General features: G+C 49.2%; 2 protein-coding genes across 4 annotated transcripts in view; both read left to right on the forward strand.

Annotated features, from left to right (window-relative positions):
- The first annotated feature begins 89 nt into the window (after positions 1 to 89).
- Positions 90 to 3403, forward strand: BCAS2 (BCAS2 pre-mRNA processing factor). Of its 2 annotated transcripts, none has more exons than XM_012570915.5 (7): positions 90 to 247; positions 332 to 424; positions 667 to 737; positions 1033 to 1194; positions 1833 to 1883; positions 2412 to 2492; positions 2979 to 3403. In XM_012570915.5, exons 1-7 carry the CDS (start codon positions 155 to 157, stop codon positions 3106 to 3108), a joined length of 681 nt encoding a protein of 226 aa, XP_012426369.1. In that variant the 5' UTR covers positions 90 to 154; the 3' UTR covers positions 3109 to 3403.
- Positions 3404 to 5570: 2167 nt separating this feature from the next.
- The window catches only part of TRIM33 (tripartite motif containing 33), a 44126-nt gene continuing 32203 nt past the window's right edge, over positions 5571 to 17493 (forward strand). Inside the window, exon 1 of one of the 2 annotated variants that reach the window (XM_072918934.1) lies at positions 5571 to 6034. In XM_072918934.1, the coding sequence (XP_072775035.1) occupies positions 5608 to 6034 (427 nt within the window). In that variant the 5' untranslated portion in view covers positions 5571 to 5607. The remainder of the gene's footprint in view (positions 6035 to 17493) is intronic. The other variant, XM_030292149.4, reaches the window with a different exon arrangement.

A 17493-nucleotide genomic window follows, 5' to 3' on the forward strand; every position in this document is an offset into this window, starting at 1 on the left:
GCGGGGTTTGGATCCGGGGGGCGGGGCTTGTTCTCGGGGGCGGGGTTTTTCCATGGGGGGCGTGGCTTGTTCTCGGGGGCGGGGTTTGTGCCCGAGCCGTGTGCGCGCCCGCCGGCCGTGACGTGTATGCGCACGCGCAGTGCGCGCGGCCAAGATGTCGGGCCCGGGGCTGGTGGCCGGGGATGTGGTGGTGGATGCGCTGCCCTACTTCGACCAGGGCTACGAGGCGCCGGGCGTGCGGGAGGCGGTGCGTGCGGGGCCGCGGCGGCGGCGGGGAGGGGCCGGGGCGGCGGGCGGGCTGTCCGCCTGCCTGACGCCCCGTGTGCGATAGGCCGCGGCGCTGGTGGAGGAGGAGACGCGGCGGTACCGCCCGACCAAGAACTACCTGAGCTACCTGCCCGCGCACGACTACAGCGCCTTCGAGGTGAGCTGAGGCGTCCTGGCAGCTCCCAGAGCCGGCCCGGTGCCCCCGTACCCCGCCTGTCCCCGCTCCGTGACCTGGCTGGGACAGACCCTGCGTGTTCCCGTCCTTCCCCCGTACCCCTCTCGTGTGCCCGTACCCTCCTGTGTCTGTCCGCCCTGCCCCGGCTGTCCCTCCCCCGTTACCCATTTGTGTTCTGTCTCCATCCTCCCCGCCCCTGTCCCTCACCGCTGCCTTCCCCGCAGACCGAGATCATGCGGAACGAGTTCGAGCGCCTGGCGGCCCGGCAGCCCCTGGAGCTGCTCAGTATGAAGAGGTGAGTGGGGCCGGCAGGGCAGTGCCTGTCCCGGGTGAGCCGTGTCCCGGGTGACCCATGCCCGGTGTCCCGGGTGAGCCGTGTCCCGGGTGAGCCGTGTCCCGGGTGAGCCATGCCCAGTGTCCCGGGTGAGCTGTGTCCCAGGTGAGCCGTGTCCCGGATGAGCCATGCCCAGTGTCCCGGGTGAGCTGTGTCCCGGGTGAGCCGTGCCCGGTGCCCTGGGTGACCCATGCCCGGTGCCCTGGGTGAGCCGTGCCCTGGGTGATCCGTGCCCGGTGCCCCGTTCCCGTTGCAGGTACGAGCTGCCCGCCCCCTCCTCCGGGCAGAAGAACGACATCACGGCGTGGCAGGAGTGTGTGAACAACTCCATGGCACAGCTGGAGCACCAGGCCGTGCGCATTGAGAACCTGGAGCTCATGTCCCAGCACGGCTGCAACGCCTGGAAGGTGTACAACGAGTAAGGCCTCCAAGTTCCGTGTTGAATTTCTGTGTGTTTATTGGGTGTAAATCTGGTGGGGATCTCTAGAATGTAGCCTGGAATAGATGAGAGCTGTGAGTGAAAGAGGAGGCTGTTCCCAAAGCTGTCTCTGTGGCCACGAAACAGAATGTGTTTAATGCATCCCACTCTTGAATGTTGTGGGTTATTGTTGATGCTGGTGGGTGTTAATTAAGGCTCTTGATAGCCTGTGAAGAAATAACTCACTGGTGGAAATGGAGATGAGTTACTACAGATCCTGGGCTTAGCCTGGAGCCATAATAAAGCTGGTACAAAAGCCAAGAAGAGGTTGTAGAGTATGGCTGCAGGAAGTACTGGGGTTAATTCAGATAGAGAATGTTGATGTCCACTTTTGAGAAGGGTTGGCTGAGCCTTAGATAGAAGAGTAGGTCAAAGAAATGCCAAACGTAGCTCAGGGAGAAGGCAGAGGGTTCCTGAACTCAGGAGAAGGGAAGCAGGTAAAGGATCTGCTGGCTGGGACAAGGTGCTGCATGTGCTTGTTGAATCCTGAACTCTGAGAAGTTAAATGTCAGATGAAATGGGGCTGAAATTTTAGCACTTGTGTGGTTTTTAATGCTTTGCTTGCATTCTGTCATCAGGCATCTGGTTCATATGATAGAACAAGCCCAGAAAGAGCTTCAGAAATTGAGGTGGGTTATTTTTATTTATATTTTTGTACTGAAATTGGAAGTGAACCTTTCTCTCCCCATAAGCTGTACAAAGGAAGATGTGTATGCTGGCTGGTGCCATGGTCACAGGGAAAAAGACCCAGTAAAAACAATGATGAAGAAATGTGACCCTGCCTTCCCCAGACCCATTCATCATGTCTGTTCTACTCAAAATTCTGTGTTTGATTTGTTTAAACCTCTGCTCTGGATTTGTGGAACCCTCCCTGAAATGTAGCAATGCTTTCATTTCACTACTGATAATTTAGTGTGCAGTTGTCTCTGTAAGGACATCTTCCCCGATGTTGGGTTTGGTCTTTTATTTTTATTTATCTCAGGGTTCTCTGTGAGCCCTGTACTGAGATTTGTCCATCTGGATGTTGTCATTACACTCCTGGCTGCACAAATATTTTCTGGCAGTACTTCTAGGGATTGAGTGTACTTGGAAATTAGCAACAGGTACTGCAGATGCCAAAGAAATGAGGAAATAAAAATGCATCCTTTTCTCCCCAGGAAAAACATTCAAGACCTGAACTGGCAGAGGAAGAACATGCAGCTCACAGCTGGGGCTAAGCTGAGAGAGATGGAATCCACGTGAGTATTGACATTTCTCTGTTAACCCTTCCACAGCTTTCTCCATTGCTTGAAATTTACTTGAAATTCTTCTTCCACTTGAAATTCAGTGATCCTTTGGTGCTGCTGTAGGATACTGTTGCTTTGCAGGAAGTGTTTTAAAGTATTTGTAGTTTGGTTCCATATTATATTTACTGAGATTGAGTGAATCAACAGGTAGGAAAAGAGTATATTTATTAGCTGCTTCAAATTTCCTAAATTGTCTTAAACTGTTCTTTGTCTCAATATTGGCAGTTGGTGGATGAGTCTAGTCACTACATTGTTTGTGTTTTCAGGTTTAACAGGGTTAAAAATTATTGTCACTTTGGTTGTTCCAACGACCATTGATGTCAACTATAGCATTATTTAGTATTTCTGCTTGATTTGGAAGAATGGTTGTCTTTGATTTTTAACCAGAGGACGTTTACATAACACCTAAAGGCTCTTTTTATTTCTTTTCCCTTCCAGGTGGGTCTCTCTTGTCAGTAAAAATTATGAGATTGAACGAACAATTGTGCAGCTGGAAAATGAAATTTCACAAATCAAGCAGCAGCATGGGGAAGCAAACAAGGAGAATATCCAGCAAGACTTTCAGTGACTCAATCCTGACTTAGTGCTGCATGTGTTAAAAACTACAAACCAGACACTTTGGAGATGCTGTGTCTGTAGACACTTCTAGTTGTAGATGTGTGAGGTGGTAAAAGAATATTTCCATCATTTCTTTTCCTTGTTTTAAATTCTAGAAGGAAGCAGGGTGGACTCAAAACATCCTGTTTAAATGTGTCACAGGCACCACTCAATGTACTGTGAATTGTTTCACTTTTTATATACTTAAAGCAGGAGCTGGTGTTGTTGTGTTTTCCCCTATGCCTTTAATAAATCCTGTTTTGCTATTTCTCTGGTTTCTGCTTCATGTCTAAAGCCTGGGAGCTGTGGAGGACGTGGCATGGCCAGGTGAACCCTGAGAATCTCCTGCAGGGGAAGTGGTGGGAAACTGGAATTTGTGGTGGGGAAGTCTCTCTCTGCAGCACTGGGCCATGCAGTGCCCACTCTGGTGCCACTGTCACTGCAGTGGGCCCCAGCTGGGTAATAATTAGCACTGACTCCATGATTCCCAGAAGGCTGATCAATCTCTTTATTATATTATATCATTATTAAGAAACCCATTGCTTTTATAGACAGTTATGATACAGATTGACCTAATTGGTCCTCCAGTCCAAACACCATCAGCATTGGCTAATTAAGAAACCACCCTTTGGTAAACAAATCTCCACAACACATTCCACATGTTCACAATACCAGCTGCAGCAAGTGTAGATAAGAACTGTTTCTCATTGTTTTCTCTGATCTCACAGACTTTCCCCAGGACAATGCCTGGGCAAGTTGTGTTCCTCTCTGTAGCCAGAGAGCTGCTGCCACATGCCACCACCTGCACTGTTCCTCATCCCAGGGTATAATTCCTGATCATCCTGCTCCCACTGGCTGTTCCCTGTCCCCATGCTCTGACTCCCATCCTGATGCACTGCTCCATGCCCCAGTTTCCTTCTCCCTATGCCAGTGTGCCATTCCCCATCCCACTGCTCCATTCATCATCCCAGGGTGATATTCCCAATCCAGGTCTGCTGTTTCCTGTCCTGGTACCCTGTTCCCCATTATGGTCCATTATCCCCCATCCTGGTCCCTATACCCATTTCCCATGGGTATTCCCCATCCCCATGCTTTGCTCCCTATCCCAAGGGGTTATTCCTCCACCCCAGTGCATTATTCCCTTTCCCAATGGGTTATTCCCTATCCCAGTGCCCCATTCCCCCACCCCGCTGCAGTATTCCTTTTCCTAATGGGTTATTCCCTCATCCCCAGTGCAGTATTCCCTATCCCAATAGGTTATTCCTCCACTCCGGTGCATTATTCCCCATCCCAATGTGTTATTCCCTATCCCAAGGGGTTATTCCTCCACCCCAGTGCATTATTCCCTATCCCAAGGGGTTATTCCTCCACCCCAGTGCATTATTCCCTATCCCAATGGGTTATTCCCTATCCTGATGCCCCATTCCCCCACCCCGGTGTGTTATTCCCTGTGCCAATGGGTGATTCCCCTTCCCGGGGCGTTATTCCCCAGCCCACTGGGTATTCCCCGCCTTCACGCGTGATTCCCCGTCCGGTGGGTCATTCCCCTCCCGCAGGGGTTATTTCCCAGCCTGTGTGTGTCATTTCCCGTCCGGAAGGGTTATTCCCCACCGCGCTGCGGTATTCCCCCTCTCGATGGGTATTCCCCAGCCCGGTGCGTTATTCCCCAGCCCTGTGCGCTATTCGCTATTCTCGGTGCCCTGTTCCCCATTCCCGGTGCCCTGTTCCCCAGCCCGGTGCGTTATTCCCCAGCTCGGTGCTCCGTTCCCTATTCCCGGTGCTCCGTTCCCTATTCCCGGTGCTCTGTTCCCTATTCCCGGTGCGTTATTCCCCAGTCCGGTGCCCTGTTCCCTATTCCCGGTGTGCTGTTCCCTATTCCCGGTGCGTTATTCCCAATTCCGGTGCCCTGTTCCCTATTCCCGGTGCGTTATTCCCCAGTCCGGTTCCCTATTCCCGGTGCTCCGTTCCCTATTCCCGGTGCGCTCTTCCCTATTCCCGGTTCCCTGTTCCCTATTCCCGGCGCGCTGTTCCCCATTCCCGGTTCCCTATTCCCGGTGCTCCGTTCCCTATTCCCGGTGTCCTGTTCCCTATTCCCGGTTCCCTGTTCCCTATTCCCGGTGTGCTGTTCCCTATTCCCGGTGCGTTATTCCCAATTCCGGTGCCCTGTTCCCTATTCCCGGTGCGTTATTCCCCAGTCCGGTTCCCTATTCCCGGTGCTCCGTTCCCCATCCCCGTACCCGGGGGCGTTCCCGAGGGGGCGTGGCCACGCCCCTGCCTCCACCACCGCCCAATAGGCTCTCACCCCGGGGCTCAGAGCCCCGCCTCCCGGTGACGTCACGACCCGCCCTCGCGGCCGCGCCGTTGCCGCGGGAGCGCGCGCGCGTGCGCGGCGCCGTTCCCGCCCGGTCCCGCCCGGTGACGCGGTGACGCGGAGCGTGCGCGGAGCGGGGTCGGGTTCAAAGGAGGAAACATGGCGGAAAACAAAGGAGGCGGCGGCGGCGGGGACGCGGCCGCCGAGGCCGCACCGGGCGGCGGCGGCGGCCTGGAGCCTCCCGCCGGCTCGCCGTCCGCCGCCGCGCCGCCCGAGGAGCGCGAGAGCCCCGGGGCGGCGGCGGCGGAGCGCGGCGGCGGCGAGGCCGAGGCCGAGGCGGCGGCGGGGCCCGGTGCGGCGGCGGGGCCCGGCCCCAGCCCGGTGCCGCCGCTGACGCCCGCGGCGCCGGGGCCGTTCTCGCTGCTGGACACGTGCGCGGTGTGCGCGCAGAGCCTGCAGAGCCGGCGGGAGGCCGAGCCCAAGCTGCTGCCCTGCCTGCACTCCTTCTGCCGCCGCTGCCTGCCCGAGCCCGAGCGCCAGCTCACCGTGCCCGTGCCCGGCGGCGCCAACGGCGACGTGCAGCAAGGTGAGCGCGGCGAGCGGGGCTCCGCCGGGACATCCCGCCGCCAGCCCGCCCCAGCGCGGGGCTCCCCGGGGCTGGCCGGGCCCGCCGGGAGCGCGGCTGCTGCGGGAGGCAGCGGCGGCGGGGCTCGGGAGCCGCGGGGATCGGGAGTGTCGGGATCGGGACCGCAGCGGCGGCGGGGCTCGGGAGTGTCGGGATCGGGAGTGTCGGGATCGGGACCGCAGCGGCGGCGGGGCTCGGCAGTGCTGGGATGGAAATCGCGGCCGGGGGTTTCCGTCGCGGGAGGGAGGGAGCGACGCGGACCTGTTGGAGCGGGCAGAGTTGCTCGGAGGGTGGAGCAGCTCCGCTCCCAGGGAAGGCTGGGGGGATCGGGATCGTTCAGCCCGGAGAAAAGATCCTTCTCCCTCTCTCCAGGGAGACCCTAAAGCCCTTTTCGCTGCCTAAAGGGAATCTGTAATAAAAATGGGGGCAGTGTTTTTGGCAGCACCTGTTGCGATAGGGCTGGGGATAATGGTTTTAAACTGGAGCAGGATCGATTTAGATTAAGTGCAAGAAAGAAATGTTTACCATGAGGGTGTTAAAACATCGGAACAAATTGCTCAGGGAGGCGGTGGAAACATTCAGTGTCAGGCTGGACCAGGCTCTGAGCAAGCTGCTCGAATCTAAGATGTCCCTGCTCCTGACAGGGGAGGGTTGCACTAATGACCTTTAAAGGCCCTTTCCAACCCCAAATATTCTGTGATTCCGTCCTTCTGTCTGTTGTGTTTTGGCTCTCAGGTGACACAGGGAGGCGAGTGGGGAAGGGGGTGGGCAGCTGCTGGGGTGAAGCGTGTCTGGTTAAATTGAGATTCACTGTGGGAGCATTACCTGCCCAGGTGGGAACGCCGTGTGCACTGCACCTGCTTTGCTGTGCGCTGAGATAAAACCTTGTGGTGCTGTTTGTCAGCTCTGCCTCTACAGGACTTGTACCAGGGAACAGGAGTGCACTGCTCCTTCCACCTGTTCTTAGCAGAACCACAGCTTGGGTTTGAGTTTTCTTTTCTAATATGTGTTCAGGGATGGAATTGGAAAGCTTCGGGAGCTTTAGATGGGGTGACTCATGGGGCTGTGGTGTACAGAAAAGCAGGGCCCTAGTAAGTGGTTTTGCAGGTCCTAAATGGGCTCTATGGTCAGCGAGACCTTGTTTGGTGACATCTTTGCACTCAAGCCCTTCCTGTATTCCCCAGTGAAAAAATTAACCTGGCATGGTAGAGATATTTTTCATCCAGAATGTTCAGAAGTCCATATAGGATGTGATCTTAGAAAGTTCATTGGTCTTAAAAAAATGATGTATTTAAATACAGTTTGCCAATGCACTCAGTAAAGCACTCAGATGGTTTTGTGATCTGTGTTTTTAAATTCCAGATTCTACATTTTGTGTTAAATCATAGAGTGACAGAGTGATTTGGTTTGGAGGGGACTTTAAAGCTCATCCAGTCCCACCCCTGCCCTGCGAAGAGACAACTTCCATTGTCCCAGGTTGTTCCAAGCCCCATCCAGCCTGGCTTTGGACACTTCCAGGGATCCAGGGGCAGCCACAGCTGCTCTGGGCACCTGTGCCAGGGCCTGCCCACCCTCACAGGGCAGTGATATGCCAGTGAAACACACAGAACTTGGGAAGCAGGGTTTCTTTTAATTAGCAGGATTATCTTGAGTCCTGCTGTGTCTGTGGGAGGTGTCCTCCCCACAGGTGTGGGAACCACTGTGTACAAACTGGAATATCACTTCTTGTTGCACACATTTTAAGAATGCTTGTTGGTGTGCTTTGGTGTAGAAAGACGTCATGTTTGGACTGTTGGAATAAAATGTTTTGGGTGATGTGAACAAGGTGCAGGGGTCTGGAGCATCTTAGATGTCAGGAAAGACTGTGGGGCTGAGGCTGTTTAGGCTGGAGAAGGGAAGACTGAGAGGGGATCCCATCAATCCGTAGGAATATTTCCAGGCTGGGTCAGAGGATGGTGTCAGGCTCTTTCCAGTGGTGCCCAGGGCAGAACAAGGAGCAGTGGCCATAAATTCTAACACAAGGAGCTCCACCTGAATGAGAAATAAATTCTTTCATGGAGGGTGGCAGAGCCCTGGAGCAGCTGCCCAGGGAATGGGTGGAGTCTCCCTCTCTGGACACATTCCAAACCCACCTGGACACATTCCTGTGTGTCACCTGCTCCAGGTGGCCCTGCCTCGGCAGAGGGCTGGACTGGGTGATCTGCAGAGGTGCCTTCCAACAGAGGTGCTGTTGTGGGAGTGTCCTGTAGGGCTGTGGATCCAGCTGTGGTGGCACCTCAGCCTGCACCAGCACAGGAACTGGCAGCTATATCCTCATGGCTCTTCTTGTTCCCTGGGTATTTATGGTATTTAATCCTTGTTTCCTTAGGGAAATAGCAAATACTTTTGGGCCAAAATTTGGCTGGAGTCTAATATTTCCAATTTCTAGAGGGAATCTCCTGGGGGAGTTTTAAAGAAAAAATTGTTTCTTTTATATTTGGTGCTTTCCAGTTAGGATAAAAAGTACACCCTGAAATACAGTAGGACTGGCTCATCCTCAGCTGAGGATGGGCCATGGACCAGCAGAGGCATTTTTGTGGGCAGCTCTCTGCACCTTGAGAGTGGAATTGGTTGAGTGGCACGGGAGATGGTTACCAGCAGATCAGATAGAAAATGGACATTCTGAGCCTCCTGAGATGCACCACAGTGCTTTGTCACGCAGGTTCCTTCCCCGTTCTGGCAGTCACAAAGTGTGAAGTGTTACTTCCACTTCTGCTGATTCTCAAGTCTCCTTCATGACGAGCAGGTGTTTTTTCATGAAGGAAGAATGAAAGAGAAGTGGAGCCTGTAGCTGTACCTGAGGCAGGTTACACCTTGCTGCAGGCTCTCACTGCTGCATTGTGTCCCTGCCGTCTTTCTGCAACTCTTCACATAAACCAGAAAAATACAAGTGATATTTTCCTGGCTGCTTTCTTAATTAGTTTGAGAGTTTGCTCAGTGAGAGCTGTCAGGACTTAAAACAGTAGATATGTGTATTTATTGGGTAAAAGCTGTGGAAATGGAATGTGAGGTTGGTGCCCACAGGGCAGTTCTCTGAGTGACAGCACCTTCCTGCTGGAGCTCCCTCTGCCCTCCTGGACAGAGTGGTGCTGGGTCTGGGTCAGCATCTCTGCTCCCTTCAGAGCCACTGCTAAAGAAGGCAGAAGAATCATCTCAATTCCTAAAAGTTAGAGAACTCCTAACTAAAGCTTAAAACAATTATCTGAAGTTGTGGTTTGCTGTATTAAAAACAAGTTCTTGGTGGGTCATACCTATTTTGCTGGTGAAGAAGGTTTATTTTGCTGTTGATTACATTTATGTAGGGAAAAAAGAGAAGAGTCTTTGTTTCATATATTTAAAGCATATGCATTTGTTTAACATGAAAAGTAGCATCTCATATTCAGTTTAATTTCCTAATTGGTTGTGGGAATGTGCATTTTATTTGGTGGATAGATGATTTTGGATGGTGTTTCAGCTGTCCAGCTGGACTCCTCCTTTCAGGTTGAAGAGGTTTCAAGAAAATGCCTGCATTTGTATCACAGTATTCTGAAAAACAAAAGCTGACTTCAAAGTTAGAGGTTTCAGGCTGTAACAGATACTGTAAAACAACTTTTCCTGCACCCACTGCTCCTGCTCCTGGAGGAGAGGTTGTTTTGTGGTTTCACTGCCTGGATGAGATATTTACAATCTCTCTAAAGAAGATTATCTGAGTAGAGAGAGCTTAGAGCTCTCCCAGCTCCTTGGGAATGTCACAATTATGATTAGGCTGAAAAACCAAATGAGCTGAAAACCCTCCACAGTTGGTTGTGTGTGTAAACCGAGGAACAACACATTTACTACCCAGAGCTGTGATGTACCAGAAACTGGTTTGTTGGGCTGAATCCACCTCCTGCACCCAGTGTTGCTGTGTTGTATTAATCACACCTGAAGTTTTTTGGTTTTTTTAATTTGCTGTGAGAGGAGGACGTAAAAGGTCTGATGTGTATGAGGATGTGGCATGTCCCTTACACTGAGTTTGGTGGTAGTTACTGTATTTTCAGTCAAGAAGAATGAATATTCCTGCATCAAATAAGGCTCTTTAAGCTGTGTGAAGGCAGCATCTTAAGTTTTATTAAACTGGATGTGAGTAGACATCGCCTGAACTCTCTTGATGCTTTACTTTTTTTCTGTGTTCTTAAGTGAGACTCATGAATATATGCTGGAGCCCAGCATGAGTCTGGAAAATGTTCAGTTCATGTTCTGGGCTTACTAAAAATCTTGCTGTGAAACTTAAATTTCAGTCCAAATTATTAGTGTATTGTAAAATATTTCCATCAGGGAACATTAAGGCATGTGTTACTTTTACAAGAATGAATATCTGTGGCAGCTGTAATTTTTTTTTATTATTACATATGATGTATTGTAAGTTCAGTGTGTGATAATTGCCATAGAGTCAAGGATTGTTCAAAAAACAAAAAACACTGAGTTAGGAGTGGACCTTGAAAGCACATAATTTTTTAAAATGTATTTTTATTCTGACAGATTTCAATCTGATTGTATCACTCCCTTGACCTGTGAGTGTTTGTTTCAAGGTCTAATTACTGAAATTAGAGCAGGTTTTGATGTATGGCTGTGCAGAAACATGCTTGGACCCTTGCAGCGCTAAGAGAAATAAATATTATGCACGTGGAGTAACTACTATTGGAGTTGTCACCCAGTAAATGGGACCTGGCAGAGATTCATTCCTGAGAGGGCTGGTGCCAAGCCTGAGCTGGAACGGAAGCTGGAGTTACTGGATTGCACAAGTGCTTGCAAATATTTCCTGAACTGGGAAGTTTTGTTGTCATTGTGATGCCTTGAGAAGGCTGAGCTAGAACAGAGACCAGTCAGAGTTAAAAAATAAAGTAGAGATTTATTAAAAGGCCTCAATGGATCCACCTTGGGCAGCACAAGAGCCCAGCCAGGGCTGCACCCAAGATGAACCAAAATGGTCACAAAATGGACAATGGGCCATGGGGTCTCTCACTTTTATAAGTTCTGCTCCATTTGCATAATGGAGTTAATTGTTCAATTCCAGCTTTAGCCCATGAAGTCCCATTCTTCTCCTTTTTCTCTCTTCATCCCACGTTGTTTATGCTCTTGAGCCTGAAATTTGAGTGGCTGTTCTTGGTCCCCAGCTAGAGAAGGAATTGTTTTGTCTCCCTACTCTGAAGAGAGCTCACCATCCCCTAATACGAAGCTAAGAACTGCACACAAAAGGAGTACAGAATCTGAAAAATAGGAAAGCTAAACCTGAGACATCAGTTGTAAGAGAGGACATTAATTATCTTCTGTGGGGGAATCAGTGTGGTTCTGCCCCCAGCCCAAGGCTGTGTGTGGAACCAGATGTCTCAAATGGTGCTGCTTGCTCGACAGAAATTGGGTTTTGGGAAGTTGATTGTCAGGGGATGATGAGATAGTTTCAGGCTGTCTCCCGTGGATCAGCAGAATTTGAAGCCATTCTTTGGCACAAACGTGAGTGCAGTGGGGCAGCAGGGCCAGGTGTGCCCAGCCCCACCCCTGGCCAGGCTGGTCTGGTGACAGCAGTGACAGCAGGTTCCTCCAGCCTGCTCCAGGTGTGCTGGGGTGAGCAGTGCTGGACCATCCTCCAGCACCCTGGGCTGCAGAAATCCCTTTCTTCCTGCTGGCACTGTCCTGTGCCAATCAGAAAAACAGAAACTTCCACAGACACTGAAGGGTTTGATCTGCAGCCTTGGAAGAAGCTTGGATCGATGTAAAAATACAATCCACAGACATTAAGCAGAAAAATCATAAACTTATGTTTCTACAGATATAAGTAAGAATATGCCTTAAGTAAGTGAGAAACTGTATTGAGAAGATGGTGAAGGGTTATAATATAGGGCTGGGGTTGTATAGAATAAGCCAAGAAGTTAGAAGTTATAAAAGAAGCATCTGTGTGCATGTGAGGCAGAAGCCATCGGACAAAAGCATCCACAGTGCAGCAGAAGAGAGTAAAGGTGATAGGTTAGAAAAGCAAAATAAATCCTGTGGCCTTTTCTATTGGCTTAGAAAGTTCTATATTACCTTGTAACAAAGAACTTGTGACTACTCTTGAGCTATGGCTGAGTGCTTGCGCCTCTAAAATCTCACAGCCTCTGAGACTGATGTTTATCTGAGCAATAAATCGTTTTAGCTTGAAAATAGTCCCATCCCTTCATTTTTAGCAGTGCCAATGACACTGTCCATCCCTTGCTGTGCACCTCAAATCCCTCAGTGTCTGTGGAAGTTTCTGTTTTTCTGCTTCTCACAAGGAGGGATGGCTGTCCTTGTCCTGCTCGTGCAGCCTGGGACACATTCCTCTCTTGTGAAGGATCTGCTCTTGGCTCCTGTTCAACATGTCCATAACACACTTCAAACATTTTATTTTAGGCCAAACATTTTACTTTATTGAGGTCAAACTTACTTATTTATCCTCTTTTTTTATATAGTTTCAGTATGCCAAATGTTACGAAGCAACTAAAGAATTGATAAAGATTTTTGTGCTACACATCAGAGCTGATGTTAAAGGACTTGTGTCTTATGAAAATAGGAAACCTAGTGTGTAAGTAGAGGTGTTTAGGAACACAAATGTTTGGGGTCAGTATTTGAATAAACTTTGAATTTATAAATTTGAACTGCTGGAAAGACTCCCTGCAATGTCCCAGTGATGGAGAGGATCCATTGGGTGCTGCTGAAGTGCAAAGGGATTTTTAGATCTTGTACATCATGTGCATTATCTGCCCTCCCCTGTTTGTGTCCATGATCTCATCAGATCCATGCCATCCTCATTCAGATCAATAACTCTCTTAATTATTCCATTACTGCTTTTTGTTCTCTGTGAGATTTCAGTGGGGTTGGGTTGGGCTGTCGTGTGTTTATTTTAAATTGATTGAAGTCAGCTTGGACTTGAAGCCAAGAAGTGAATGTGGAGCCCTCAGTGTGGTGCTTGTTGTAAAAGTTCCTTATTTTGCTTTGGCTGCTGTGGTGGGTTTAGGCAGCAGATGAGTTTCCTTGGCTCCTTGTGTGTGTTCCTCTTTCCTTTCACCCCACCTCCCCTTCTCTCACAGGCCTGGAGGCTTCTGTAGTGTTTGTAAACAAAAACTAAAAACCCAGATCAAGAGGATGGTTTGGTGGGGGAACAGGTTAATTCTTACTGGCTTAGGAAGCCTTGTTGTTGCAGAGCTGGTCTCTCAAACATCTGAGGGAATTCTAGAGGAAATGCCCAGAAGGGTGGGTGGGGAGCAAAGAAGATTCAGAAAATTCCAGTTTTTTTCTGGTGCTAGATCAATTTATATGAGTGGAACACACACTGATTCCTGAATATCAAGCTGAAGTGGGGACAGTAGCCAAAGTGTTGACATGAATGTCTCTGTTTTGGTCCTACAGGACTGGAAATACAGAGAAATCAACTTTTCCCCTGCCTTCACTGTAGCTCTCAAGCATCCTTGAAATCTGGCAGTATTTATGTATTGTTGGTATTAATATGTCAGCCTGCAGAAAGCAGGTTTTTAATACTTGTCTTATTGAAACTAATTCAAGATGAAACCTGTTGTAAAAATCACCTGTTTTGAGATGCATTCAGAGGAGCATAGTTACCCTTGGGAAGTGTTAAATATATAAAAGGTACTTAGAGAGTTCTGAGTTACAATTAAGAAAAACACTTGTGTTGCAGCTTTAGGTGTGAGTTGGGAGTGGTAGATTAAAAGCAGCTTCCACTTGAAGCTGAAGGTTTTTTCAGTATTCCATAGTGATATACTGCTGGATTATGAGGCAGGGTTTTTAGCAGCCTTTCTGTTTTTAGGAAAGCAAAATCAACTTTTCTCCTGAGTTTACTTCAGTTTTGTGCTTTCTGACATGCTTTGATGTCTGTGGTCTAGCTCAGCGTGCTTTATCTACACCATAAGCAGTTAAAAGGATTACAGAGATGCTGCTCTCATTAGTGTTCTTAAAGTCTTGACAAATCAGGAGATCTAATGTGCAGTGTAGGAGATGTGCCTGCAGTTGTGTAACTGGCAGTGAAATCTGTGTTCTGGCATCTCCCTGCTGGGACAGAACCTTCTCCTGGGGTGTTCTGGGCTCCTTGGTGACAAGGGCAGGTCCTGGAGCCTGCAGGAAGGTTTTTGTTGTGTCCTTGGTTTCACTCTTGCTCCTGCCTTGCAGTGACCTGGGCTCCCACTGGGGCCGGAGCAGCCCTCCCCAGGACGGGGAGAATTCCTGGGATGGGCCAGAATTCCCAATTATCTCGGTGTGAGCTCTGCTCCAACTCCCATCAATGTGCTGGCAGAGCTGCTGCCAGGTCCTGTAGGTCCTACAGATCCATCCCTGAGCACATTCCTGCGTTGTTCCCACTGGGTTAGGAGCAGCCCTCCCCAGGATGGGGAGAATTCCTGGGATGGGCCAGAAGTCCCAATTATCTCGGTGTGAGCTCTGCTCCAGCTCCCATCAATGTGCTGGCAGAGCTGCTGCCAGGTCATACACATCCATCCCTGAGCACTTTCCTGTGTTTCTCTCGGTGCTTTGTGCTGCTCCTCAGCTAGGTTGGATATTAGGAAAAAAAATTTCACTGAAAGAATAATAAAATACTGGAATTGTCTTCCTAGGGAGGCGGTGGAATCACCATCTCTGGATATGTTTAAAAAAAAGACTGAGCTTGGCACTTGGTGCTATAGTCTGGTTGTGGTGTTAGGGCACAGGTTGGACTTGATGATCTTAGAGGTCTCTACCAACCTCATTATTCTGTGATTCCTAAAAGGCTCTGTCTGTCTCAGGAGACTCCATGGAATCTCTGGGAGCCTCTTTCCTCCCTGAATCACAAGTTCTGGCAGGGAGGGATGGCTCAGGGGAGGAGATGAAGCCCATCTTTGAGCAGGCTTGGCAGTGCCAGGCAAGGCTTTTCCTGCCTGCCCCACTGGAGACTGGCAATCCAAATTTCCAGCTAGGAAACGATTCCTGCTTCTGCCTTCAGTCAGCCTTAGGCAGGGTGAAAGGAAAAACAAACCTCCATTTGGGCTGAGTGCTCTGTGTAGCAGCAGATGGGGGACAGGGAATGTGTGTGATTGGAAATATTTTTGCTGTTCTGCAGAAGTGTGGGACCAAAAGCAGAATCTCATTTGAACTGCATCATTAATTGGGAATAGGACTTAAGGGAAGGGAAAATGTGGTGCAGAGTACCACATTTGAGTGTTTGTGCTCTTGGTTGTTACAGTCTTACACACTTGGGGTGTGGGATAGAAACAAGTGGAAAAATGGGCAGTGTGGATCCTCTAAAGTAGAACTAAAGAAGCTTGCAAGCCCCCTCCTGTTTTCTGCAGCTCCTGTAAAATAGTTCATAAATTCCTGTGGCCTTTTAGGTCCAAAGCATGAGTCTCCCTGAATTTCTTCATGCAAGTACTGCTATCCACAGGAGCACCCGTGGGTGGTGGCGAAGTTTGTAGGGTTCTGAATTGTTCTTTTTTCAGGGCCTGAAGCATTACTGTGTTCCTGCAGTTAATGCTGAGGGCAGGGTTTTGGTGACAGCGTTCTGTAAGGCACAAAGGAACTGCTGCACAAAGTGTTTCAGCCCCTCAGTGCAGGTTTCACGTGGTGTGGTCAGAACTTCCTGAAAGAAACTTCCCTTTTCTCTGCTCTTTGCTTCAGTGCTGCTCTTGACCTCTGCAGCAACAATTTACAGCTCAAAATTAATATGAAGCCGTCTCTGAGGACATGGGAAATCTTGATGGTAATAATTAGGCTTGAGGGAGAACATAAACCAGTCTGACCTTCAGAATTTGTATGAATGTATCTGATTCTAATTCACCTGTGATTTGAAAAATAAAATTAATCTTTAAACAGTAGTTTTTACTGTTTGCTAGTGCTTTTGGAGAGCAGAGTTACGGTGAGAATGTTTGTACCAAGACTAACGTGTTTGACTTGTTTGATGAAGAAAAACAACATAGTAAGTTCTGCTGGAGTATAAATAGGATGATACTTTTATATTTACTTTTATTTTCCTATGTAAGATTTTTTTTTTTAAATTGAGACTGACAGGGAAAATTTGTTTTTCACAGAGGTGATATAAACATTTGAATCTTAGTTTGTCCTAAAATACATTGTCACTAAGCTTTTTGCAATAAACTTTGTTATCTCACAAATTATCTCATGTTTTGACAGCTAAGAATCTTTTTTCTATGTAAATGCTATTTCAGTGTAATTTTCTCTATTTCTCCCTCCTGCCTTACAAAATTAGCCAGATGTGTATCTTTTCAGTACATTCGCTTTCTAGTACAAATGGTGCTGCTGTAATTTGTTTTTTATTAGATTAAAAGACCACAATATGAGATGTTTAGTGGCTCATATATTATTGGAAAGCTACTGTTGGAAATAAAGGGTGTTGAGATGTGAAAAAGGAGTGTAATGTTATAAATGAGAATGGCAAGACCTTGGAATTTGGGTTTTGATCTCTTGAGGTGTTGTCGTGGTTTGACACGGAAAAAGAATTTTTTTGGAAGGAAGAGGTTTATCCAGTCAGGGGTCGGGTTTGGATAGTGACACTTGGGGTGACCAATTGAAGGTGGACACGCCTCTGAGAACACAGAGGGGTTAAAGGCGGAATTCCCAGGAGAACTCGCTCTCTTTGGTTCTGGTCAGCGGAGGGTGCAGACCTCGGAGGGGAAAAGCTGTGTGGCCTTCCCCAGGCCGGGGGTGAAGGATCAGAACCGAGCTGGGCCAGCTCCTGCGGACGGAAGGGTGGAGAACATCTGGGATGTCTTTGTTCCCCCCCCTAAGCCAGAGGGAAAAGAGATAGAGAGCCAGCAGACACCTGGGAGTTTGCCGACAGAGGAGAAGGAGAAGGGGGGGAAGATGCCCAGCATGGGAGATGGGAGACGGAGTCCTGGGCCAGATTGCAGCCGTCCAGGGAGTCCGGGAATTTTAACCCTTTCCTGTGAAATGAAGGCTTTGTGAAATATTACTCCTCCTCAATTTGAAGGAAAGAGAGACAGCCTGGGACCTCAGATGTTAGGGAAAGAAGGTTGGGGGGAGATGATGGAGTGCCTTTTGGCTGGACTCTGCTTGTTTACCATAGACTGAACCACTCCTTCTTTCAAGAGGGACTGCATTTTAGGGGGATGCACTGGTGAGCCAAGAGACCACCTTCAGCAACTACCAGTTCTGGAATGGACAGAGAGAGCTGAGGAGGGTGTGAGGATGCCCTCCGTCTTCAGAGAAGAAGAGAAGGCGATCTCTGTCCTTGGACCCTCGACCCCAGGGGCAAATGGGGGGGACTCTAGTCCCGAATTGTGATACTGGACTGTTGTTCCTGGTGGTCCTTGGCAAAGCATCCTTAAAGGGGCCCTATAAGCAGTCTCTGTCCATGCCTGGTGGTGAGAGCACTGTGACATGGAGAG

This window comes from Taeniopygia guttata, chromosome 26 (assembly GCF_048771995.1).
Source record: "Taeniopygia guttata chromosome 26, bTaeGut7.mat, whole genome shotgun sequence".
NCBI classification, from domain to species: domain Eukaryota; kingdom Metazoa; phylum Chordata; class Aves; order Passeriformes; family Estrildidae; genus Taeniopygia; species Taeniopygia guttata.

Coding starts and splice junctions, on each gene's coding strand:
- BCAS2 (XM_012570915.5), top strand. CDS start 155: ATGTCGGGCCCGGGGCTGGTGGCCGGGGATGTGGTGGTGGATGCGCTG. Junction 248..331: donor CGCCGGGCGTGCGGGAGGCG/GTGCGTGCGGGG, acceptor CGTGTGCGATAG/GCCGCGGCGCTGGTGGAGGA. Junction 2,493..2,978: donor CTGAGAGAGATGGAATCCAC/GTGAGTATTGAC, acceptor TTTCCCTTCCAG/GTGGGTCTCTCTTGTCAGTA.